The 25469-nt window shown below is 42.5% G+C and overlaps 1 protein-coding gene across 1 annotated transcript in view; it reads right to left on the bottom strand.

Annotated features, from left to right (window-relative positions):
* KIF14 (kinesin family member 14) overlaps nucleotides 1–25469 on the bottom strand; it is a 97803-nt gene that overhangs the window by 14708 nt on the left and 57626 nt on the right. The window contains exons 10-21 of the mRNA XM_088447895.1: nucleotides 24762–24880; nucleotides 18353–18525; nucleotides 17555–17702; nucleotides 16209–16272; nucleotides 13761–13945; nucleotides 12797–12899; nucleotides 11980–12140; nucleotides 11720–11867; nucleotides 9321–9473; nucleotides 7974–8100; nucleotides 2928–3021; nucleotides 492–630 (exon numbers count right to left, since the gene is read on the bottom strand). Coding sequence (XP_088304021.1) covers nucleotides 492–630; nucleotides 2928–3021; nucleotides 7974–8100; nucleotides 9321–9473; nucleotides 11720–11867; nucleotides 11980–12140; nucleotides 12797–12899; nucleotides 13761–13945; nucleotides 16209–16272; nucleotides 17555–17702; nucleotides 18353–18525; nucleotides 24762–24880 — 1614 coding nt within the window. The remainder of the gene's footprint in view (nucleotides 1–491; nucleotides 631–2927; nucleotides 3022–7973; nucleotides 8101–9320; nucleotides 9474–11719; nucleotides 11868–11979; nucleotides 12141–12796; nucleotides 12900–13760; nucleotides 13946–16208; nucleotides 16273–17554; nucleotides 17703–18352; nucleotides 18526–24761; nucleotides 24881–25469) is intronic.

The raw sequence follows: 25469 nt of genomic DNA, 5'->3' as shown, positions 1-25469 counted from the left end.
CCAGCACAGTTACTGGTGTTTAGGCACGCCGAAGGTAGACAGAGTCGCAGTACATGCGTTTTAATTCAGACGATTAGTACTGTCAACCCAAAAACATGAATAAAATAAAGCCTAAAATATGCCTGAGCAGTCAAAGGTGCATCTTGATCCTGCCACACCAAACGAACAACTGAAGGCCTATGGCTAGGGGCTGGATATATATGGAGGAGGACCCGAGGCATCCTGGGAGCTGAAGCTTTAACTGTTTGGTGCCTGGATCTCTCCAACCATAATATCCCCCCATTGTATGGACCCTCAAGAAGAAATTCAGCTTTATATTTTTAAGTCAATACAGTACCCTTTCTTCATTAGTTTAATTTAGAGACATTGCCCAAGATCGCAAATTGTGTGGGATGGCAATCCTATTATGGAATCTGCATCTCTGCATGCTTAGGAGGACATCCAGTGAGACCCTGAGCACCTGAAATCTTTGGTCATATTTAGTCGGTTACCTCATACAATTCCTTCATTGCAGCCAGTTTATATTCAAATTTCTCCACACTCCAGAAAGTTACGATGCCCAGCTTGATATTTTTGACCTGGATTTCTAAAGCATTTCCAGGTATGTTTTCTTTATTGGTCACATCATGTCTGAAAAACACATTCAAATATCAGATGTTTAGTGTTGAAATACGTATTTGCCCCTTATTAACGCTACCTAGATCTCTTTCTGCTAGATTAGAGCCATGGCTTAGGTGGGGTACACATCAGGTGATCTACTCGACGATTTGTTGTTTTAAGGCAAATTGGAACCACATATCATCCACATCGCATAGTGTGTATGATCAATCGCACGTTCTCCTGTGTCGTTCATCACATCTTCACATCTGATGTGGTGCACGTCTGATAGGAAGATGTGAAACGATGTGGTGCACGTCCGATGGGAATATGTCAAACGATGTGGTGCACGTCCGATGGGAAGATGTCATACAATGTGGTGCACGTCCGATGGGAAGATGTCATAAACGATGTGGTGCACGTCCGATGGGAAGATGTCATAAACAATGTGGTGCACGTCCGATGGGAAGATGTCATAAACAATGTGATGCACGTCCGATGGGAAGATGTCATAAACGATGTGGTGCACGTCCGATGGGAAGATGTCATAAATGATGTGGTGCACGTCAGATGGGAAGAGGTCATAAACGATGTGGTGCACGTCAGATGGGAAGAGGTCATAAACGATGTGGTGCACGTCCGATGGGAAGAGGTCATAAACGATGTGGTGCACGTCCGATGGGAAGAGGTCATAAACGATGTGGTGCACGTCCGATGGGAAGAGGTCATAAACGATGTGGTGCACGTCAGATGGGAAGAGGTCATAAACGATGTGGTGCACGTCAGATGGGAAGAGGTCATAAACGATGTGGTGCACGTCCGATGGGAAGATGTCATAAACGATGTGATGCACGTCCGATGGGAAGATGTCATAAACGATGTGGTGCACGTCCGATGGGAAGATGTCATAAACGATGTGGTGCACGTCAGATGGGAAGAGGTCATAAACGATGTGGTGCACGTCAGATGGGAAGAGGTCATAAACGATGTGGTGCACGTCCGATGGGAAGAGGTCATAAACGATGTGGTGCACGTCCGATGGGAAGAGGTCATAAACGATGTGGTGCACGTCCGATGGGAAGAGGTCATAAACGATGTGGTGCACGTCCGATGGGAAGAGGTCATAAACGATGTGGTGCACGTCAGATGGGAAGAGGTCATAAACGATGTGGTGCACGTCCGATGGGAAGATGTCATAAACGATGTGGTGCACGTCCGGTGGGAAGATGTCATAAACAATGTGATGCACGTCCGATGGGAAGATGTCATAAACGATGTGGTGCACGTCCGATGGGAAGATGTCATAAATGATGTGGTGCACGTCAGATGGGAAGAGGTCATAAATGATGTGGTGCACGTCAGATGGGAAGAGGTCATAAACGATGTGGTGCACGTCCGATGGGAAGAGGTCATAAACGATGTGGTGCACATCCGATGGGAAGAGGTCATAAACGATGTGGTGCACGTCCGATGGGAAGATGTCATAAATGATGTGGTGCACATCATGCAGTGTGTATGCCCAAACGGAAGATCACAAGATATATTGGTCCAATCTTGCCTGTTAAGACATCACCTGCCCTGCCAGTGATCTACACAATGATTGCATAGTGTGTACAGGAGAAACGATTAATTGGATTCAATCCTCCGACAAGATATATTGTGTCGTTGTTCGGAGGATTGCATAGTGTGTAACGCTCTATATATCGTGTGCTCTGGGATGAAGTCAAATTAGAACGACCATTGCTTCTTTTGGATGTCGTTCTAATGTGTACCCGGCCTTATCCTCTGAGTCTCCACCATTTTGTGGATGCAGAGACAATGACACTAAAGAGCATAGCAGTGGCACCGGGCCCAGCTGAGAATTGCAGTCCATCCCTCTTGAATTTTTCTAGCACCCTGGCTAGGAATCAGCGAGTATTTGTAGGCATTACTTCTTAGTACAGTATGTCACAAATGGCAAAATACAATTCTCTAAGTCCCCAAAATTTTGGCCAGAATTCTAGTGAATTTAGCTCACCAGGTCATATGAAAATATATTTTTACTACATAAGATTATTATAGCTGTATCATGTAAAGAAGAATGATGTGGTACATTTTGTCCCTTAACTACTTAGCAGCTCACAGGCTTTCCCTGATTGCAATCTTTATTTTCTTTTTATAATAAAGTTGTATCCTTCCTGCCACGGTGTGATCAGACCATTATTTAATGTCAATATATTTGGAAAAACCTCAAGATCATCAAGGTACTTTGTAAAAGATGTCTAATGTCCTGCACATTTGTAGCAGTTAGAGCTAGATCGCTCTCTCTAGATGTAATACTTCACACTTACCTACAGAACACAGTGTGTTTCCGAAGTCTGGCACTGATTGTGTTTGCTTCCTGAATCATCACAGACAGTTTCAAGGAGTTCCAGGTTGGATTAACTAGAAGAGTAAACAGATATATTATTTAGTGTTTAGTGCTGACTAATAACGATTCCTTTACACCAATGGACAAAATTCTTGTTTCGTTCTTTTATAGACAATATTAGGACATGTGATTACATTTTCTTTATAAACATACTAATTCAGTGGATATTATCTATAGATGCCGACTCCTTTTGTTCATTGGATACACTTTCTATGCTAATGTATCCAACTAATCATCTCTGTTCATGGTTTTCCTAAATTGTCAATCAATCAGTTTAAACTACGAGAAAACTGGTATATAGACATCTCTCTCCACCAGTTGAATCATTCATTTACAATGCAGTTTTAAAAACTTATTGCCAATAGCTATTTGTATAGCGTGTTTAAACTTCATCAAGTAACTTACACAGATGGGTGTCATAACCATTTGAACTGCTGGAGAATGTGGTCATCTACGAGGGTGGTTCAATAAGTAAGGTAACAAGACCTCTCACATGTGTAATGTTCTCTATTTCCTTCTAATTTTCCCGCCAGGTCAGAGCAAGCAGACACTGCATCCCCTCACAGCCATTATTAGACTGCGCCTTATATCTGTCATACTGTCCCAACATCAGGTGTAAGATTGCGGGGCTGCGAAAACATGGTTAAACGATGAGGTGCATAGTATGGTCAGATTTCTTAATCTAAAGGGCACATCAGCAGCTGACATTCATTACAAACTTGTCTAGGTGTACGGTGATAATGTCATGTCATGGAAACAGGTTTGGTGCACTGCCTTTGATAACGTCAGGATAGACTTTCAAGATGAGCAGCGATCTGGACAGCCAAGCACATCCTCTGCAGGTGACATTTGTGCCGCATTGAAGGTCTGATTCAGGAGGACAACCCTGACCTGACATCAAGTGATTTCTATCTCTTTGGACAGTGGAAGAAGGCGATTCACAACCGATGGTGAAGTTTAGCAAGCCGTCATGTCCTGGCTTTAGGAGCTAGACCCTGATTTCTTCATGACTAGGTGCAACGTTGTAACAGATACTTAGACAAGTATGGGAACCATGTTGAAAAATACTTTGCGCCAAGGCCATACTATTGATTATATGTATATGAAGATGAACAACTATCTGGTCGGCTAAGCACATCTACCACAGATGACAAAAAACGGCACTGCACGAAACTCAAACCTGTTTCCGTGATATGACATTATCACCACACACCTCGACAAGTTGGTGATGAATGTCAGCAGCTGATGTGCCCTTTAGACGCAGAAATCTGATCACACTACGCACCTCAATGATTGACCATGTTTCCGCCAGCCTTGCCATCTTACAACGGATGTTGGGACAGTATGACCGATATAAGGCACAGTCTAATGGCCTTTAGTGAAAGCAGTGACCTACCTGCTCTGGCCTGGCGGGAAAATAGAACGAAATAGAGAACATTACACACATTATAGGTCTTGTCACCTTACTTATTGTACCACCCTCATAACAATCTAGGTAAATAATAAATCCCAACCTTTAGTTACACTATGAAATGTTCCATCGCAAAGTTATCTGTACCATCCAAAATTTCTGACGACATTAAATACCAAACTTCAAAAATCTCTGGTTTCTTTAAAAAAAAAAAAAAAGGAGTTAACATCTTCCAAGTTCATCTTTCCACTGTCTAGAGCCCAAACAGTGCATTTTTCCAGAGTCTCCTCACAGAATCACAAGTGAAATAACTGGCTCCACCTGTGTCAGTGAGTAATGAATACACCTGTGCACCTGCTAGGTGATCTGGAAAACATGTACTGTTTTGGGTCCTGAGGACAGAGTGTGAGTACCACTGATGTACTCCCAATTACTTTTGTTGTTCCCAAAGTACAGCCTCAGCTTTCTACTAGCCACCCTGGTGTCTTAGCTTTTATAGACTGAAATAAGGAACATTTTGATGATTATACCAAGAGAACTCTTAGTGGTAAGAAACTTATTGACTTTAAGAGCTCTCAGATGACAGATACAATCTTTATTCTGTTTTTATTTCCAGGTGTCTCAGATGAGAGCATTGTATCCAAAATGCTATAGTCAAACTAATCTTTTTGTCTGGCTTTACACTACTCAAGTTATGCAAGATACAGAATCATTAAGCAGCATTAGCATTAAACAGATCAGCTATTTCATGTACATTTAGCTCAGTAATGCAGTAGCTTTACATGTCCTGTAACTTATGTGTGTGAGATGATGATACTGCACCATTCCTGTACACTATGCTGTCAGAGTTGTGCAGGTTTGCCAGCATTTAGTCATCAGAGACTACACCTGATGCTGCCTCTCAGACTCAGACATTATACACTGCACAACAATGTGGTATCCCCAATTGTAGGAGATTAACGGTTTTCTTAGGCAATATGTATTAAACTAGTGTGCCTCCTGTGAGGCTAAAATTCCAAGTGTGGTAGGTGTGGCTCAACGCGTTTCATCACGTTAGCGTGACTTCCATACCTTCTGAGGAAGTCACGTTAGCATGACAAAACGCATTGGGACGCACCACTGAGCGAACTTTTAGCCCAATAAAAGGCACATTTGCAAAGCTTGTTGTTTAACCCATTTACTTCCTGCTTTGTTTCACAGCCAATATTCTGGCTGATTATGTGACCTTAGCATATGTAATATATGATTTTTTTAAGTCAATAAATACAATTTTTACTTTTAAATCAGACCACCTATAGTATTTAGTCCACGCACCATTATCCATTACTCCCACTCACATGGCAGTCGGAAGAGAAACAGAGGAGGTGAGACCAGCAAGGAAGTAAACAACCAAGAGTAACCTACCTTCATCTCTCACATCACTGCACAATAGTGTCCTATAAGAACCTAAAACGGTTCCCATTTTTCCATGAGGTGTTAAGGTGTGAGGCACACTATTACATGTGGAGGACGAGTGTAATAAAAGGATATGCACTACATTTACAGTGCAATTTTAGTTGGTACAACTTTAACAGACTGTTTAAGACACATTGACAAGATACAGTGGATTTTTCTATCTTTTCATTTTCAATTCTATTTACTGCTTATCTTCAAGGAGATCACATTTGCATTGGTAATAGGGTATTGCACTGATGGGAAAATAGGGATTAACTTTCTATAATAAGAAAATCAAGACATCAATTGGAAATAAGTAGCGAGTGATCTTATAATTTACAACAAACATTAAGCGCCTCTGAAGAGTAGCTATTGCTGAACATTGATTTATAGTGGCTTTGGACACTTTTACTGGCAGTGTATAGACACAAACTACATTTGTGCCCTGGATGAGCACCACATTTAATTATTCTATATTTAGGCAATATGTAAATGCTGCATCAGCTCATTGCTAGTTATTTAGGTTGAATTATTCCTTCAGACTAGGAACCGTATTCAATATGGGAGCGAAAAGTCCGTGCTGGACTTTTCGCTCCACATCAGAGATTTTCCTGGGACAAAGTATTGGGCGCGTGCCCGCTTTATCCCCGTATTCAATTTAAAATCAGCGAAAGCTGGTCCCGGCAAATTGGGAGCTACGAAAAATAAACGGGAATTTTCGGGAATTAATTGTAGGACCCCCCTAAAGATGTCCAGACATGGGGGATAACTATGGGTACCCCTGTTTTTGCCTGCAAAAGAAAGTCAGGATTTTAAATAACCGCGGCAGGTGTTTTTTCCCCCCGAAATTGAAGAAGTGATGCAGAAGAGCACTTAGGTTTCTTTTTTGTTTTTTTTTTAAGTGGTCCCATCAAATTTGGGGTACATGAAAATGGATACTAGCATATTTTTAAGTCCCTAAAGTCATTTTTTAAAATTCTGCAAAAATGCACCTGCTGCTAATAGCCAATTCTAGAAAACACCTGCCGCATGTTTGCAGAATACCCCTGAACCCATTTCCTTATTTTTAAACACTGTTTCCACTTTTTTTTTTTTAACATCCCAAATTTTTAATTCATTTTCCTGGGGTGTCCTTATTTTTTATTTTTTTTATTTACTTTTTTTGACACAGTTTACTTTTAAATGACATTGCCAGGGTAATTTTTTTAAGCCTGCACCCCTAAACCCCAATTCTGCACTTTTTTTCGCCATGTAAAACATGGTGAAAACTTAACCCCGTTTTTTTTTCAAACACTTTTCGAACCTGCGAAATTGAATAGGGGGATAATTGAAACATGCAAAAATGATGTCATCGACTTTTCACAGCCTAATTGAATACCCCCTAGGTCTGCTGGTAGCAGGCCAATCTCTGGGCTCAACACAGGACAGCCAGGTGGTGGATTTATGTGAGAGTCTTATTCTATTTGATACAGGAGTGCAGACAGAGGCATCACTACATGAATAATAGTATCTTCATAGAAGGGCTGATCTGGTAAATGCAATCACTAAGGGTTGTTCTAGGTGCATACACATATACAACAATGTAGCAGTTTTTGGGTCCACCTGAGTAGCTGTATTGGACTTCATTAGACCACCAGGTAAGTGCACATAATGCGACTGATACAGATATGCACTCAAGTCGGCCACAAATGCACTTTGACTGTGTATCAAATTAAATACGGATATTTGTCCGTATACCAAGTTGCAGGCATCTATGCAACTGCACTACCCCTAACCATCCACTTGTGGAAACAGCTGTCGTCCACCACTCAGACTACATGCCCATGACACGCCCGCACTCAACTTCACTCACTGGCAAGAACCCCATTACCACCCAGTTACACACATTCAGCTTCAACTGAAGTTGTGACTCATATCGCTTGTAGTTGCATGCACTCTGCTTCAAATGGCAAAATTCGGCCACAAAACGGCCGTGCGTGCAATTGTGCATCAGCCCCACAGTGTTTATATACAGACATAGCATCGATCTGCAGAGGATACATTACTAAATAACTTTCCACATTGAGAGGAGAGTACAGCACAGTACATCCAAAGATCACAGGTTTGCTTTCAAATGCTCACCGGATACACTCCTACCACTATTATTCTTCTCCTGCTGAAGCATCTGCACTTCTTTAGCAATTTTCTGTTTTTCATCTTCCAGAGCTTGCAGGATCTTGGCATGCCTAATCTTGTGATCTTCTAACGCCTGCACAAAGAGAGCCAACAGCTGTGTCTTCGAAAGCAAGGAAATGAATGTCTGGGTCACTAATTACTAAGGAACCCTGTGTAACTATATCGTTAGTAAAGCTGTGGACAACTGACATTCCCCAGCAGAGGCATGAGGGCATTACTGAGGAACTTGGCTCGCGCTTAGGAGGTAAGAGGAAGAGTTTGTCCACATTTTCCTCTGCAGCCTTAATTTATAACTGACATTAAATATATTTAAAACATTCCCTCATTTACTAAATTAGACTATTTTAGACTAAGTATTACTTACAGTAGGGGTCTATGTACTAAGCCTTGGAGAGAGATAAAAGTGGACTGAGATAAAGTACCAACCAATCAGCTCCTGTCACTTTACAGACTGTGTTCGAAAAATGACAGGAGCCGACAGTTTGGTTGGTACCTCCATCCAAGACCCCTAAGAGAGCATCTGTCAACTACACACAGTGGAGGCAGATATTTTGTGGGCTGAACCAATATATAGGAGAATGCAGAAAACTAGTGTGACATCATCACTGATATAGTTAGTGACTTCTTATACATTTCTTACTAGAGCATTCAGAGGCCACATTCTCAAAAATATTCATTCACCTCACAAAATAGCTGCCGAAGAGTGCTGACAGAGGAACCCAATAGCCAGCACACACACTATTAATGTGCATATAAAATGCAATACTTTAGAATGTGAGCTCCATGAGCAAGGCCCTCCTCCCTCCTGTTCTCATCACCTACTTCTCTTGCACACCTGCTGCACATCCTCCTTGTGCTCTCTGCCCCTGTACCCCAATCATCTGGTTTTGTTTTTTCAGGAGAACTAGACCTGTCATTAGCAGCCACGCTGACAGCTACAGGTTTCAGCTAATGCTGTATTTTTCAATTGCACACATTGCATCAGTGGCTGTGTTGAGAGTTGTAGTGCTATTTGTACTATACTGTTGTACCCTGTATTGTCTTATTGTTTTGCTCTCTGTATGGCACTGTGGAACACTTGTGGCGCCTTATAAATAAAATGTTATAACACTTAGATGTAACACAACTTGAGGTAAATAGTCAACATGAAGCATTTAAATTTATTTTACCCCCATTCTGAGCCATTTACAAAGAGAGCAGGGCTTCATAAACTTTTTCTTCATTGGGAGTGAAAATACCACCATACTCATAGTCTGGAGAACCTTAGCTTACTCTGTATGTTAGATTCCTTACCTGTTTGGTTGCAACAGTCTCCATTTCCAGTCGCTTTTTGTTGATATGAACCTCCTGCTGAAGGTGCATCTTCACCTCCTCCAGCTCCTGGATCTTACTAGCTGCTCTCTGACTACTCATCTCCTGCTGCTGTTTCCTCAGAGTCTCCTGTTTCTGGTTAGATGAATACAGCATGTGACATTACATTGCATAAACTGATTGTCACTTTCCTGGTGCATCAAGCTGCTCCCCTGGGAAATGCACTGAAGAAGCCAGTTGGCTGTTTTAATTGCTCTACATGTGGTGAAATTGGGACTCTTCTGTACCTTTTCTTCATACAGAATTATTTTTTACCATTTATTGTACCATGCGTTTTATTTTTATCAATATATCTACACTGTAGGCCAAAAAGTACTATGAGTAAACTATACCTGATTGATTTGTTCTACATTTCTGCAATACACACTATTGTTTTTGATATTTTTTAGCAATATTACACAGTGGATCATATTCAATTAAAAGGCTATCTGCAAAGTACACTATTGTTTTGTTCATATTTCTTTTCACATTTTGGACCTGAGTTTTAAAAAACAAAAAAATTTTATTTCACACATTGATGAAAGGTTACACACCATATTGTTTACTATTCATTTGAGGTCTTTTTGTGCACTAGATTCATTGGGAAATCTGTGCATCTGTGTAGTTACGTTGTGAGAGTGATATTCTTGTTATCACTCATTACTAATCATAAATGGTGCTCCAACCAATTACACTTAGGAGCAGATTGGTTGGAGCACTATTAAATAGTGCTTCAACCACTCAGCTCCTAAGTGTAATTTTTCAAACACATGACAGTTAGGAGCTGATTGGTTGGAGCACCATTTATGATTAGTAACGAATGATAACAAGAATATCACTCGTTGATAAATCTGGGTCTGTGTTCTTAACCAGGCAGCATAAGACACTCTATATTGTGAATATTCAAGATAGACAAATTCTAATTTTATTTCCCCACCACAGGCACACCCACCCGCTATCTCCCCACCACAGGCACACCCACCCGCTATTTCCCCACCACAGGCACACACCCACCCGCTATTTCCACACCACAGGCACACACACACCCGCTATTTCCCCACCACAGGCACACACCCACCCGCTATTTCCCCACCACAGGCACACACCCGCCTATTTCCCTACCACAGGCACACCCACCCGCTATCTCCCCACCACAGGCACACCCACCCGCTATCTCCCTACCACAGGCACACCCACCCACTATTTCCCTACCACAGGCACAGCCACCCGCTATTTCCCTACCACAGGCACACACCCGCCTATTTCCCTACCACGGGCACACACCCGCCTATTTCCCTACCACAGGCATACCCACCCGCCTATTTCCCTACCACAGGCATACCCACCCGCTATTTGCCTACCACAGGCACACCCACCCGCTATTTGCCCACCACAGGCACACCCACCCGCTATTTGCCCACCACAGGCACACCCACCCGCTATTTCCCCACCACAGGCACACACCCGCTATTTCCCCACCACAGGCACACCCACCCGCTATTTGCTTAGCACAGGCACCCACCCGCCTATTTCCCTACCACAGGCACACACCCGCCTATTTCCCTACCACAGGCACACACCCGCCTATTTCCCTACCACAGGCACACCCACCCGCTATTTCACCACCACAGGCACACCCACCCACTATTTCCCTACCACAGGCACACCCACCCGCTATTTCCCTACCACAGGCACACACCCGCTATTTCCCCACCACAGGCACACCCACCCGCTATTTGCCTAGCACAGGCACACACCCGCCTATTTCCCTACCACAGGCACACATCCGCACTAGGAACAATTTAATTAGGAACCTATCTGTATGGTTTTAGACTGCATTAGGAAACTGCTGCGCCCCAAAAGAAAACCACATTAAAGGCCCCCCTACACGGGGCGATATAGCAGGCGATCCGACTGATGCAATTTGCCTGCTATATCGCATCGCGCATGGTCCCATTATCAGGCCGAGCGTGCTCTCGCGGGGTCGTACATCGCACCCCCTGATCTGTCTGCAGGACCATGAGATAAGGGGATGCGATGTGCGATCCCATGGACTACTATGCGGGTGAGACGGGGGAACCGGCATATCGGGCGGACGGCCACCCGATCGCACAGTGTTTGCGGACCGCCTATGTCGGACGACGGATCCCCTATCGCCTCGCACCGTGTATGGGGGCTTTAACATAACGCCACACAGATAGTACCCTTGTTTTATATCAACCTGTGGCTCTAGTGGTGAGCTGTAGTACTGCCAACACCAAATGGCCATAATATATATTTAGGAATGTAACCAGACAGCATCTAACCAAACTTAAGATAAAACCAAACATTTAAAAACTCACCAGCTCCACTTCTAAAGCTCTAATCTTATCTTCATAGGCAGACCTCTGGGATGTGAGCTCATGTTGTGCCATCTGCTTTGCAATCTGGATTCCTTGTATCATTTCCTCCTTTGCTCTTAACCGTGCTTCTTCAATCTCTTCTTCCAACCTATTTTACAAAGAAGGCTGTTCATACTCCAACATGACTAATAGCAAATCATTGGCAAAGTTTTTGGCCAGCATGACTTAGTGCCTTGCTAAAATTAACAATATTTACTTACTGTGACCTCTGGGCTTTCAGAAGTTCATTCTTTGCAAATTCAAAGTCCTTGGGACCTTCTGAGGATAGCTTGGAAACTCTAGAAGGTGCCTTTAATCGCTGAACCTCTACAGGGTGATTAAACCTGAAGTAATGATCTCCTCCCAAAATCACACGATCACCCTATATATTGCAGGAACAACTGATATTACCAGAGATTATACACAGAAATGGTTTGTAAAAGTATAAAAATTATAGGATGCAGTAATCACCTATTTTATTTAGATATACAGGTTGAGTCTCCCATATCCAAAATGCTTCGGACCAGGGGTATTTTGGATAACGGAATATTCCGTATTTTGGAATATTTGTATATTATAATGAAATATCTTGGGAATAGGACCCAAATATACACACAGAATGCATTTGTGTGTTATATGCACCTTATACACACAGCCTGCAGGTCATTTTATACAATATTTTCAATAATTTTGTGGCTCAAACAAAGTTTGTGTACAGAAATGAAATTCATTTATGTTTCATATACACCTTATACACACAGCCTGAAGGTAATTTTATACAATATTTTTAAGAATTTGTGCCTTAGACAAAGTTTGTGTACATTGAACCATCAAAAATCAAAGGTTTCATTATCTTAGTCATGGCAAAAAAATTCCGTATTTCAGAATATTTGGATGTGGGAGACTCAACCTGTAAATGCTAATATGCATTTTGCAAACATCAGTTAAGTATATAAGTATAAACAGTAAGGAAAGAGCATACTTGATACTGCAAGATTAAACAAGAGTTAAAGAAAAAAAGTAAAAACCTGAACCTACATGATGCAGAACAGTTGAAGATGAAATCTGGTTTCCATTAACGTATGTCCTGGCGTCTGCAGAGGGAGTTATACACACGGTGTTGTCAATATTTGTGATGATGCTGCCACCATGTAAAAAGAGATTAGGATTAATTATCATTTAAACCTACAGATGTCCATCTGATATGTTTTAACTAGGCTCTGAATTTGTACCTGGTAGGTGATCAACTCCTATAATTAGAAAAGAAAAAAGGAGTTGTTGGTAATGGGCGCACAGATAAAGTAAATAGCAAAGTAAAATTTAACTATTATTGGTTACTACCTAAAATGAATATCCCCAATTGGGGGGGGAATATACAGTGAAATAAAAGGTTTAAAAGATTGATATCAAACAAAACATACATATATAATAAAATGGCAGATTCACTGATTTGTTGTGTAGAATCTACTTATAGCTAGACGTCTATTGTGATAGGAAAATCAATGATATTAGTTAACTCCTAACCATTCTAGATGCTATGATGCCTGAGCGGCCAGACACCCTCTCTTAATTTAAGGAGTATGGATATTCCTATCACGATAGACGTCTAGCTATAAAGTAGATTCTACACAACAACACATCAGTGGATCTGCCATTTTATTATATATGTATGTTTTGTTTGATATCAGTCTTTTAAACCTTATATTTCACTGTATATTCCCCCCTAGTTGGGGATATTCATTTTAGGTGGTAACCAATAAAAGTTAAATTTTACTTTGCTATTTACTTTATCTGTGCGCCCATTACCAACAACTCATTTTTTCTTTTCTAATTATATGATTCAACTGAGTTGATTAGGGCTGCACCCCCGTGAACATATGAAACATTGATCCAAGATCATATAGGGGTCCAAAACTAAATTAATGACAGAGTGCAGATACTCTTCCCATTTTCCCCCCCTTCCCTTTGTTTATGAACCAGGTTATTAACTCCACCAACTTACCAGTGATCTTCTGCTATTAGAGCTCCAGACAGCTGGATGTCATGGGATGAGCCAGCTCGATATTTCCCCACAGTTGTCTTTCCTTCCTTTATCATATACAGTAACATCTCAGAAAGCTGGGGATCTTCATTGAGGTTTACCAGATTAGGCAAACGATTGTCCATCTTAAATGTGATCCCGGCTTTCTGAGTAGCAAAAAAACAAAATGGATGAGAGGAAAATCGGTTACAGTAATGATCACAAAAATCAAAATTATTTTCCATACTATATTTTAGTAAATCATTTAATTTGAAGCTTACATGTGCAAACTGGCACTGCATACAAATATACAGATTTTTTTTACAATTTTTGGTAGCATGATTACATTCGTAGAAATGATACCAATATAAGATACATTCCAGCAAAAAAAGGAAAAAAGACAAAACATGTGCAAGAACATAAATTAAATTAAACAGTGCAACAATTTTGTAATGAGATTCACCAGCCTTTGTAGGCAACATAGCGGGGAGCAGGACACCACCCAGCATGGTAAAGCAAAAACCATTGGATGTGGGAGAACAAAAAAAGAGAAGAGTTCGGGAAACACCAGCTACAGGCATATTGTGATCCACATACCACGGGGACCAGACCATATGAAAAGAGCATAGCGTGTCATGAAACAGACTAGAAGTATATTCCATGAAGGCTACAAACCAAACCTTGTTAACAACCACCATTAGAGCCAGAGAAGAGGATTTTTTTCAGTCCTTAGCCAGCTGTAACTTGGCAGCATTGCAAATTTGAATGATTCATTAATTTATCCAAGACCTTAGGAACCCCAGGGACAGGTTTGTGTTGGAAGATGCAAAATGGGTCAAGTATGAGATGATTCAGGACAGAATTTCATTCCTATAGACCGTGATGGCAGGACACTCCCACCAAATGTAAAAAGTATGTGCCCCATTTAGCACAATGTAGCCAACAGAAATCAGAAACTTGGGGGTATACGCCATGAAGTTTAGCTGTGACCATATACCATCAAGGGTAAATTTTAGAAAAGGTTTCTTGAAACGCCACACTAATGGATGATTTAGCAATTCCATGGCGGATCTTCAACCATTCCTTCCTGTCCAGCAATATACCTACATTGCTCTCCCATACCAATTCCAAGGGTTCAGCATGATCTTAATGATTCACAAGATAAAGGAAAGAGATGTAGACCTGATGGAAGGGAGATTAAGTACAGAGTCACTCAAATGGTGTGGATGGCCTTAGGTCAGATGATTTAATCTGAGATTGAATAAATCCCATAATCTGGATGTATTAAAAATGTAGAGATTGAGGGTGGTGAAATTTATCTTGAAAATAACAAAATGAAGTGGGAGTAAATGTCCCCATATCATGCAATAATCTAGTCACTCCAATCTGAAGCCATGGGTAGGTAGTTTGTGATGAAGCCCCCAAAGGAAAATAGGGAGTTTTCAAATAGGGGTGAGCGGAGAGGGGTATATCGACAGGTTTAGCAGTTTATTCAGTTTGTCCAGGTCAACAAAGTGAAAGCGACAGAAGGGGGTGCACATGCAGAAAAAGGTCTCAGTGACCAAGGGAGCCAGGGGAGGAAGCCAACTCCTAGGCAAGCCAGACATACAAATATTTTTAAACTTGTAAAAGAATTCACTTCTCAGCGATGTCCACAAACTGCTGGGGAAGGTCGAAATGCCTCCAGACAAAGGTGCACAGGAAAATGAGCAATGTTTGGCTACTGTTTCTTATGGTGAAAGGCACAGTCTAATATTGCAGTGAATTGAATTGCCTCCATAAATAGCTATGCAATGCCAATTTAAGCACACACGTTATCAGCTTATTCCAACTATTGTTTAACTGTAACCACTAATTCTTTCTAAAGCGGTTTGATGTTAAGAGCTGTGATGAACTTTCTATCAGTTTGTACTAAAAATGGAAGCTCAGTCGACTATGATTTTCTTGTAGGGATGTAGTTATGCGGCCGCCAGTCTCAATACCGAAATCCGAATCCCGACAAGAGACTTAAAATAGGCGTTGAAAATACCGATGCCCATCTTAATCCCGACGCCGGAACGCTGAAGGACACCAGCCCGAACGAGGTAAGTCCGAAGTGCCCTTATTGTTAGCCGCAGTTGGGGGGGAGAGAAGTGTTAGGTTTAGGGAGCGTAGCGGAGGTGGTTAGGGTTAGGCATCCCCCCCGGGAGGGTTGGGTTTAGGGTGCGGTAAGGGGAGATTAGCTACTAGGGGGGGTTGGGCACCATTAAGAGAGGGTTAGGGTGGGGCGGGGGGGGGAGAGATGGGTAGGGATAGAGTACTTACCTGCCCTGTCGGGATCGTCACCCTTCGTGCAGCTGCCGGGACATCATACCCATTCCTTTCTTGTACATGAACTAATCAGATAGCAACAAAAACAAGGCACACAGTTAGGTCAGCTGCAAACCTCACCTGTAATTCCTTGGTCTCCTCTCTCTTCCTCTGTTCAGCTTGATCAAGCTTCTCCTTCCAGACCCTTAATACAAACCAAAGTACATATGACATAGATATTAGTGCAATAGAGTGGTTCCCAATCTGGCTGCTGTGTGGCACTTGCAGGGGAAGCACGGGTTTGTGGTACAGGAACATTATGGTTAATGTGATAGGCAGAACCAGTGCTGGTGGCTGTCAATCATAACATAGGTGGACAAGCAGAAACACAACCTTTTCCACCACAACATAACTGAACTGACCCTAAAGATGACCGGTAAGCACAATTTACTTACTTGAATCATTTATTTTCAATAATACCCCTTTTACACCAGAACTAAAACCTGGGTTATTGCAGGGTTAACCTGGGTAGCTCCTTGGTGTAAAAGGGGACAGGGTTGGATTTCCGGATCAAGTGACCCGGCAATCCAACCCAGATAACTTGCAGGGTTTAACACGGGAATAACCCTGCAGTGTAAACGGCACAATCCGGGTCACGATGACCTGGTGCGCGCCGCATCTCGGACGATTGGCCGGCTTCAGTGGCACTTGGAGATGACGTCATCTCCAAGCGTCCACTACCATGCCAGAAACCTGGGTCACTGCAGACCCGGCTCCGGTGTGAACGGCGCCGACTCAGGAATTTCCTGGGTCGGCGTGGGCTAAATTCCGGGGCTGATCCGGTTTGGATGCCTGTTCCAACTTCTGGATCAGACCCGGAATTTCGGTATAAAAGCAGTATTAGAAACTTTTGCTGTAGGCGTGCCGTAAAAAAAAAAATGCTGATACACTAGGGCCCTGTGGTTCAAAAAAAGTTAGTGAATCACTGTTGTAATATATATTGCTGTAACTCTAGATATATATCAAGGGAGTTTGTGTTTAACAAGTTGGATGCATGAACACAGATAGGATTTACAGACAATGATTCAATGGAGTCTTGTTGAAGTCATGAAAAATACATCAGTGAAGATCTCCATTTGCATCTGTTTTTTACATAGATCTAAGTACAATATAATACAGGTATTTTGAGAAAATGCATTGTGTAGATTAAATACAAATTGATGGCAGTAAATTAACAATCGTGTACACATACATCAGACCTGAGGCAGAGTTGCCTACAATTCACAATAGCATTCACATTTAAGCATCAATTAATCTTTAAAAAACCTATATATATAGTAGAAACATCTCCCCATCATGTGTGTGAAAAAAAAAAAATTGTTAAAACAGACACACAAGTATAATATACGACCAATACACAGAGCAAATGCAACAACTGGCGTAGCACTCATTTGGCATCAGGCACACTGACTTCAAGCTCCACTCACCTGTGCAATTCAGACATTTCCTTCTCCTGCTGGCTTAGTTTAAACTTTAGAGATGTGATTTCGTGCTGACAGTGACGATACTTGGTAGAATCTCTATTGTTGGCAGATAGCTGGGCTGCTTTTAATTTCTCAATCTCAGATTTTAGGTCTAAATACAAAATGAAGCCCATGAAAATGTTATATATGCACACAATATTCTCTCTCTCAAACATCTACATACATTACATACACACTTTTACTGACAGGGGAATTTAATAGGAAACAGAATTTACACCCAAATATAAATTTCATGTACTGTGTTGAAGTTTCAAGAAAACAGCTAATATTTCCATAAAGACATAACTATATTGTTAGTTAAAAAAGGGGGAGGAAAAAAATTGTCAAAACTGGTCAAAAGAAAAGTAGTCAGAAGGCATAGGATTAAACAGAGCTTAAAAAGCATAAAACCTCCATTGTAGAAGTTTCAATACACATCCTATAAACACAGTTAGATTATTCCTGAAAGCCTAGCTTTGCGCAATTCTGCAACTAGTGTTGTGTTCATAAATTTTAATGGCGGGGTAACTGAATTTCAGTTGTAAAAGATCAAATGTACCCTGGGATGTTTAATTATGTCTGTACAGTTGGCTTTATCTCAGAAAACTGACAGCATATTTGATTTGTGTAAAACCCTTGCCCATACTAAAGCACACGAGTGGCAAAGCTTTCATTTATATGATGGAGCCATTTCAAATACAAGTTGATGATAGATGTTTGTCTCACAGTAAACTTTGGGGATTTATAACAAATGGAACTCACCTCTGATCAGTTTTGCATTCATGTCTTCGTTCACCTTGGCAATGTTTATGATGAGACGAGCCTGTTTGGCATATCTCAATGTGCTGAGCGTCTCCTCAATGTTACTGACAGCAGGACTGATTGTAGCAATCATTGCAGTTTTGGAATTGCCTCCCAGACTTTCTTTTAACAACCTTTGTAGAACCAGAGTAAAAAAACGAAACAATAATACAGCAAAGAAAATCATAATATAGGACACAGTACCACAGAAAGCCATAAATGCAGATTAGCTATTTACTGTAGACTAATGTGTATGTAGTTGTATTTTTTTTCTTTTGAGGAAAGAGGGGGCAGTTGTGGGGGTTTGGTTTTACAAAATAAAGCATGTAATACAGATTAAAGAAAAAATAACAAAATCATTAAAAGATTTATGGTAGACATACTATATATATATATATATATATGAGTTAGAGTAGACTTGCCATTGATCATTTTTTCTTCGAAGTCCATAGGGTCCACAGTGATACCATGGGGGACAATAATGTGGTTGGTGTGATGCAGGCACCAAACAGTTAAAGCTTTCAGCTCCCAGGATGCCTCTGGTCCTCCTCCACATATACCCTATCCCCGGCCATTCAGTTTTGTAAACAAGCCCAAGGCAGGAGAAGGAAAAGAGGAGAAGGAAGAACAATCGTACATCAGAAACACTCAGAAAATGAGGGAATCCGTGCCTGAAATAAAAATTACCCAATGAAGGGAGGTGCGTCAGGGTGGGTGCCCTGTGGACTCTATGGACTTTGAAGAAGAAAATAAGAGTTATGGTAGACTTACCATTGATAACTTTTTCTTCAAAGTCCATAGGGATCCACAGGCATACCATGGGGATGTCCTAAAGCAGTTCCCCTAGGGTGGAGGATGCTCCTGAGCATAAAGGAGAATTCATCGCCCAAAGGAAGCATCCTGAGAGGCAATAGTATCAAAGATGTAAAACCTAAGAAAAGAGTGGACAGACGACCACGTGGCTGCCTTGCATAATTGCACCAAAGAGGCACCACAGACCGGGTAGAATGTGCTATCGCCGTGTTCGGGACAGGGAGATCAGCCTGTGTGTATACCTGAGCGACAGTCATACGTAACCATCGAGCCAGAGTCTGTTTGTTAGCTGGCCATCCTCCTATATGAAAACCATATAGCACAAAAAGAGCATCTGATTTTCTAACGAAGATCCACATCCAGGGAGGCTTCACCTACAGAAAGGTCTAAAGACTGAAAAGCTGGAACCACAATCATTTCATTCATATAAAAATGGGACCCTACCTTAGGAAGGTAACCCTCCCTTGTGCAGAGAACAGCTCTATGCTGGTGAAAAAATCCAAAATGGGGAGCAACAAGAAAGCGCTGACAAATCAGATACTCTGCATGCAGAATTGATAGCTAGGAGAAAAAGTGTCTTCACCGTCAACCATTTCAAACCTACAGAGTCCACAGGTTCAAATGAGGGAGCCTACAGCCCCTTGAGAACCAAAGACAAAACCCACGGGGCAACCATGGGACAAAGGGTGGCTGAATTCGGAGAACACCCTGTAAAGAAATTCTAACATCCGGCAAAGAAGCAATCCTTCGCTGGAATCAAACTGACAGCGCAGAAACCTGCACTCAGAGTGGCCAGGCGGAGACCAAGGTCTAACCCAGCCTGGAGAAAAGCCAGTACCCGGGAAACCCTAAAAAACCCTTAGGGTCCTACTTTCTTTTGGATAACCATTTACCAAAAGAATGCCAAACTCTGTAATAGATGCGGGCAGAGGAAGGTTTTCGTGTCCTAAGCATCATTTGAATCACAGAGCTGGAAAAACCCTTGGCTCTTAAGATGGAAGACTCAAGAGCCACGCTGTCAAAGACAGACAAGGTAAGTCCGGATGAAGGCAGGGACCCAGGGACCTATACCTGGGAACCTTGCGGTTGTGACGTGATGCCATGAGGTCTATGTCCGGTAGTCCCCATTTGTTCACTAGGAGTTGAAAAAACCCCGGATGGAGAGCCCACTCTCTGGCGTGTATGTCCTGACAACTTAGGAAGTCCGCTTCCCAATTGAGAACTCCTGTGATGAATATTGCAGAAATAGCCGGAAGATGACGTTCTGCCCAAACCAGAATGTTTGTCACTTCCCTGATGTCTCCATGACTTTGCGTGCCTCCATGATGATTGAAATAGGCTAATTTGGTTGCGTTGTCGGACTGTATCTGGACCAGCCGGCCCTGGAGCAGATCCTGTGCCATGCTGAGTGCTTTGTATACTGCTTGAAAGCTTCAGAATGTTTATGGGCAGATTATTTTCCTGATTTGTACATCTTCCCTGAAAGGTGTGAGGACCTGTCAATGCCTCCCATCCATGAAGACTAGCATCCGTGATGGGAAGCATCCAATTTGAGATCCAGAATGGGCGACTTATCCAGATGATCCTTTTGTAGCTGCCACGAGACAGAAAGACGAACGTCTGGAGTGAGAAGGATCCTCTGGGACTTTATTAGATGATACTGTCCATTCCACCGGGAGAGAATTAATTTCTGCAAAGGCCTGGAGTAGACTGAGCATATTGCACCATGTTGAAGGTGGACACCATTGACCCCTGGACCTACATTGCCGATAGAATGGATACCCTTCGATTGCGTATCATTTTGCGAGTTCGCAATGATAGGGTCACAATCTTGTCCTTTGGCAGAAACACTCTTTGTGCCTAAGAATCCAGAAATGCCCCTGATATACTATCTGCTGTGTTGGAGAAAGAGAGGATTCTTCCAATTGATAATCCAGCCGTGCGTCTGTATACAGGCCATGGTCAGTTGGAGATGATGTTGTAAAACAGCTGGAGACTGTGCCAATATCAGAAGGTCATCCAGATATGGTAGTATTCCAATTTCCTGACGCATCAGGTAGGCCGTCATAACCACCATTATTTTGGTGAAAACCCGAGGGGCCATTGATAGACCAAAGGGCAGTGCCTGAAATTGGTAATGCTGTTGCAGGAAAGCAAACCGTAGAAACTGTTGATGGGATGGTGTAATAGGCACATGCAGATATGAACTCTGGATTTCCAGGGAAGTCATAAAATCCCCAGGTTACATTGCCAAAATAATTGACTGAATAATAATAATAATAATAATAATAATAAATAAATAATAATAAATAATAATAGTCTGTATACGGAACTTGGGTAAACTTGTTGAGTGTTTTCAGATTTAGAATAGGGTGATGAAATCCATTCGGTTTCTGAACCAAAAATAGATTGGAATAATAACCCCCTTCCTTGTTGACCTACAGGAACCGGTATTATCACCCCGACCCGCAGGAGGGAGCAATTAGCCTTCTGGAGTTCCAAAGCCTTGATAGAATCTGATGGGAGAGTTGTGCAAAACATCTTCTGGGGAGGACACCTCCAGAAAGTGAGGGCATACCCGAGATACCACTTCTCAGACCCAGGCATCTGTTGTTTGATTCCAGTAGTCCGCAAACAGGAGCAGTCGGCCACCCCACCATGGGATCCCCCAGGAGGAAGCACGCCCCATCATGCAGAGGGTTTGTCGTCTGGCTTCGAAGCAGGACATCTGGCCGGCCAGGGCCTCTTAGTCTGCTGCTTGGTTGTCCTGCGAGAACTAGATGGTCTGGAGGAAGACTGTCCTTTTGTTCATCCCTGAGGGTGAAAGGACCAAAAAGACGACTGTCTGGACTTCACCATAGCTGTTGATGGCAGACCTGCAGATTTTGAACCTGCCAGAGAAGCTATTAACTTATCTAACTCTGCTCCAAAAAGTATATTCCCAAAAAAAGGTAAGGATTCAAGAGGCTTCTTTGACCCTGTATCTGCTTTCCAGGACCTTAACCAAAGGACTCTACGAGGCACAGCTGAGGCTGACAATGCCTTAGAAGCTAGGAACCCAGCATCTATTGCAGCTTCTACCAAATAGGAGGCCACTTCTCGTATGTGGGAGATATGTCAGCTGTTCTCTGGTAATATTTGGTAGGGTCTCTTCCAATGCCCCCATCTATTCTTCAACAGCCTTGGCTACCCAAGCCCCAGCCATAGCTGGTCGAGTAACAGCTCCAGATGTTGAAAACACTGCCTTAAGACATGTTTAAATTTTTCTATATGTAGAAAGAGAAGACGCTAACTAAATAGGCAACGTAGCATTCCTGACTAAATGTGTCACAGTAGGGGGGATTTTCCACTCATTACATTCAGAAGCTGGGAAAGGATACAACGATGCTAATCTTTTCGTAACATGGAATCGCAGTGTAGGCGTAGCCAAATGATCCACTAGCTGCGTCATCACCGGAGACAAAGAGGACACCCAAGATGGCTCCTGTATAGAGGCTGGTAGACTGGACTGGTGAGGTGGCTCTTTATAACAGACAGCACACAAACCATCCTTAATAAAATCCTTAGGGGAAAACCTCGCCAAACAGAATTTACATGAAACCAGTACAGGGTCCTCCACCTCCTGTTTCCCTTTACTATTTGACATAGCAATTATAAAGGTAACAATGCAATGTAATGTGACAGTCTTCACAAATAACAAGTAAATGTGAAGTACAGAGAAAGAACCCCCACACACCTGTAACAGAGGGATGAGGAGAAAAACAGTGATCGTTATAACTGACAGTCAGAAATAAGGCAGTATCAACACAGCAGCTAGCAGGTTTAGGGTTCCAGGGTGGGGGGGGACTTAGGGTTAGGTACCCCTAGGGAGGTTAGGTTTAGTCTATGGGAATGGAGGGTTAAGGACCCCCCCTGGGGTCTTAGGTTTAGGCGGCGGGGAAGTGGGGGGGGAGTTATGTTTAGGCACCCGTAAGGGAGGGTTAGGTTTAGGGGGTAGAATAGGTTAGGCAATACTTTCGACGATCAGGATTTTCACTGCTGCCGGGATGCCGCTGTCGGGATTTGAACCTCGGTAAATCATACTGAATCCTGCTTAACACTACATTACAGTGTTACAGCCGCGTAACGTATCCTTGCGCATGCAGATATACCGGCAGTCGCTCACAGAACATAGGCATGCTGCATATCATTTTAATCAGCAGAAGCTGCTTGTGCTATCTATTCGCATTGCTGTAGGAATAAGACGCATTTCAATGTAAACAGTCGCACCATAGTCCCTCGGTGCTACAGTCATGCCACGGCGTGACTAGAAGGGCTGTTTAACGCGCAAGGAAGCTAGATGTACGAGGACCCATCTGAATGCAATTTAGTTGTAATGAGCTCTGAATCAACTGCTCAAAACACGAGGCTTGGTAGGATATAGAGCACTCAGGGGTGAGGTATACAGGGAGACTGATCCAAAACCTCCTGAGACCAAACCGCTTCAGCAGAGCACCAATAGTGGACTGTGAGTGTCTCATATGCACGAGGAGGGTAGAAGGAGCGACCGAGATGCGGGAAACTTGATGGATCTGCGTCTGGGTCAGGGGAAGAGATACCGGGGGAGAGCCCACCTCCCCTAAGCTGCATCAACCAGCCGGGTACACTGGCCTCATGGCAGCAGAAGCATCTGCTGCAGATCACCGGGGTCGGACGATAAGGCCCCTGTGGTCTAGTGAGGATGCGGACGCACAATTCCCCCGTAAGCGAGGACTCACCTTACCTGACATCTCCGTGCATCCAGTTGCAGTCCACGTCCCAGCATCAATGCTAGCAAGCTCTGCTGTGACCCGCCGAAATCACCAGAGACGTTACTGGTGTTGTGGCCCAGCGGAGGTAGACGAAGTCGCAATGCATGCATCTTAAAACAGACGCTAACTCAACTCAAAAACATAGAAATAAAACAAAATAAAAGCTTGGGACTGCCTGAGCAGTCCCCTGTTACGAAGGTGCATCTGAGTCCTGCCGCACAAAACAAACTAAATAAATGCCTGTGGCCAGAGGCGGGGTATATATGGAGGAGGACCAGAGACATCCTGGGAGCTGAAAGCTTAACTGTTTGGTGCCTGGTTCACTCCAACCACATTATCCCCCATGGTACCCCTATGGACCCTGAAGAAGAAATTAAGATAGTAGAAATTATATTATATATATATATATATATATATTATTCTATTGTGTTGCAATTTTGGAATCAGGAACATCCTGTGTACATGTCATGATCAATGTTAAGATCAACTAGGTTGTAATAAGGGGTGTCTGAGTTTTCATTCAGTTAAACCTAACTAAGAATAATTCACTATTACCCATAGATGTGAGGACTGTTTTAGGTGCCAGGCCAGTCAATATTCTCCTCTTATTATGGAAGAGCAACGCTGCTAACACGAACTTGACTTTTGTGCTCATTACTGTTTGTGAAAAATGTGTTTCTTTCAGGAGTGACTTCATGAAGAGTGATATGGTGCAGGTTAACGATCAATTGTACTACAGTTTTCTTAGTATGCGGTATTTAACTTACCAAGTGAGAATAGAATCCCGGTATGGAATAAAAACCTTCTTCCGTGCTTGCGAGTTATCAGACAGAGCAGAAATCACTTTCCCTAGAGTCAGCAGGGATTTGTTGATACTGACTCCTTCCTGTGTGCATTAGAGGAGCAGTTATTGTGTTATGAATATAAATATAAATTCAAGACGATAAAAACTGGATTTTTATATTGAACATTAAAATCCTTTCTACATGACTGCAAACTTTGTTGTGTTTCACCCCTAGAAGGCAAGGCACTGGATAAGAACTGGAACTCCTCCTCCCTATTACCCATTTCCACTCCACCACAAATGCAGGGATGACCAGATGACCGCTCTGCAAATCCAGCCTACAGACACTTCATGAGACAGTGCACGAGGAGGACCAACTCTATTGTTTTGGATAGCAATGTCAGCCAAAGAGGAATCAGAAATCCTGTTGCAAAATAGGCCCAAGAGACAGCTGTCCTGATCCAGCAGAAGACAAACTGAGAGAAGGTAATGCATGTCTTCCTAGGGTCCTCAAAGCATCTGAATGTTGGAACTCCTAAATCCTAGACAGATAAGAAGACAACATCTTGGTGATGCAAAGGAAAGGACATAATACACCCCAGCTACTGGTTCAAACAAAATAATCAGAGACTGCCATAGAACTGGACAACCTTCTTTTTGTGAAAGAAAAGATACAATGATCTATGGGAAA

This window comes from Taudactylus pleione, unplaced genomic scaffold, assembly GCF_031769625.1.
Source record: "Taudactylus pleione unplaced genomic scaffold, aTauple2 ptg000444l, whole genome shotgun sequence".
NCBI lineage: Eukaryota > Metazoa > Chordata > Amphibia > Anura > Myobatrachidae > Taudactylus > Taudactylus pleione.
Note: the sequence above shows the minus strand (reverse complement) of the source record. Positions and strands in the feature narration are given on the sequence as shown.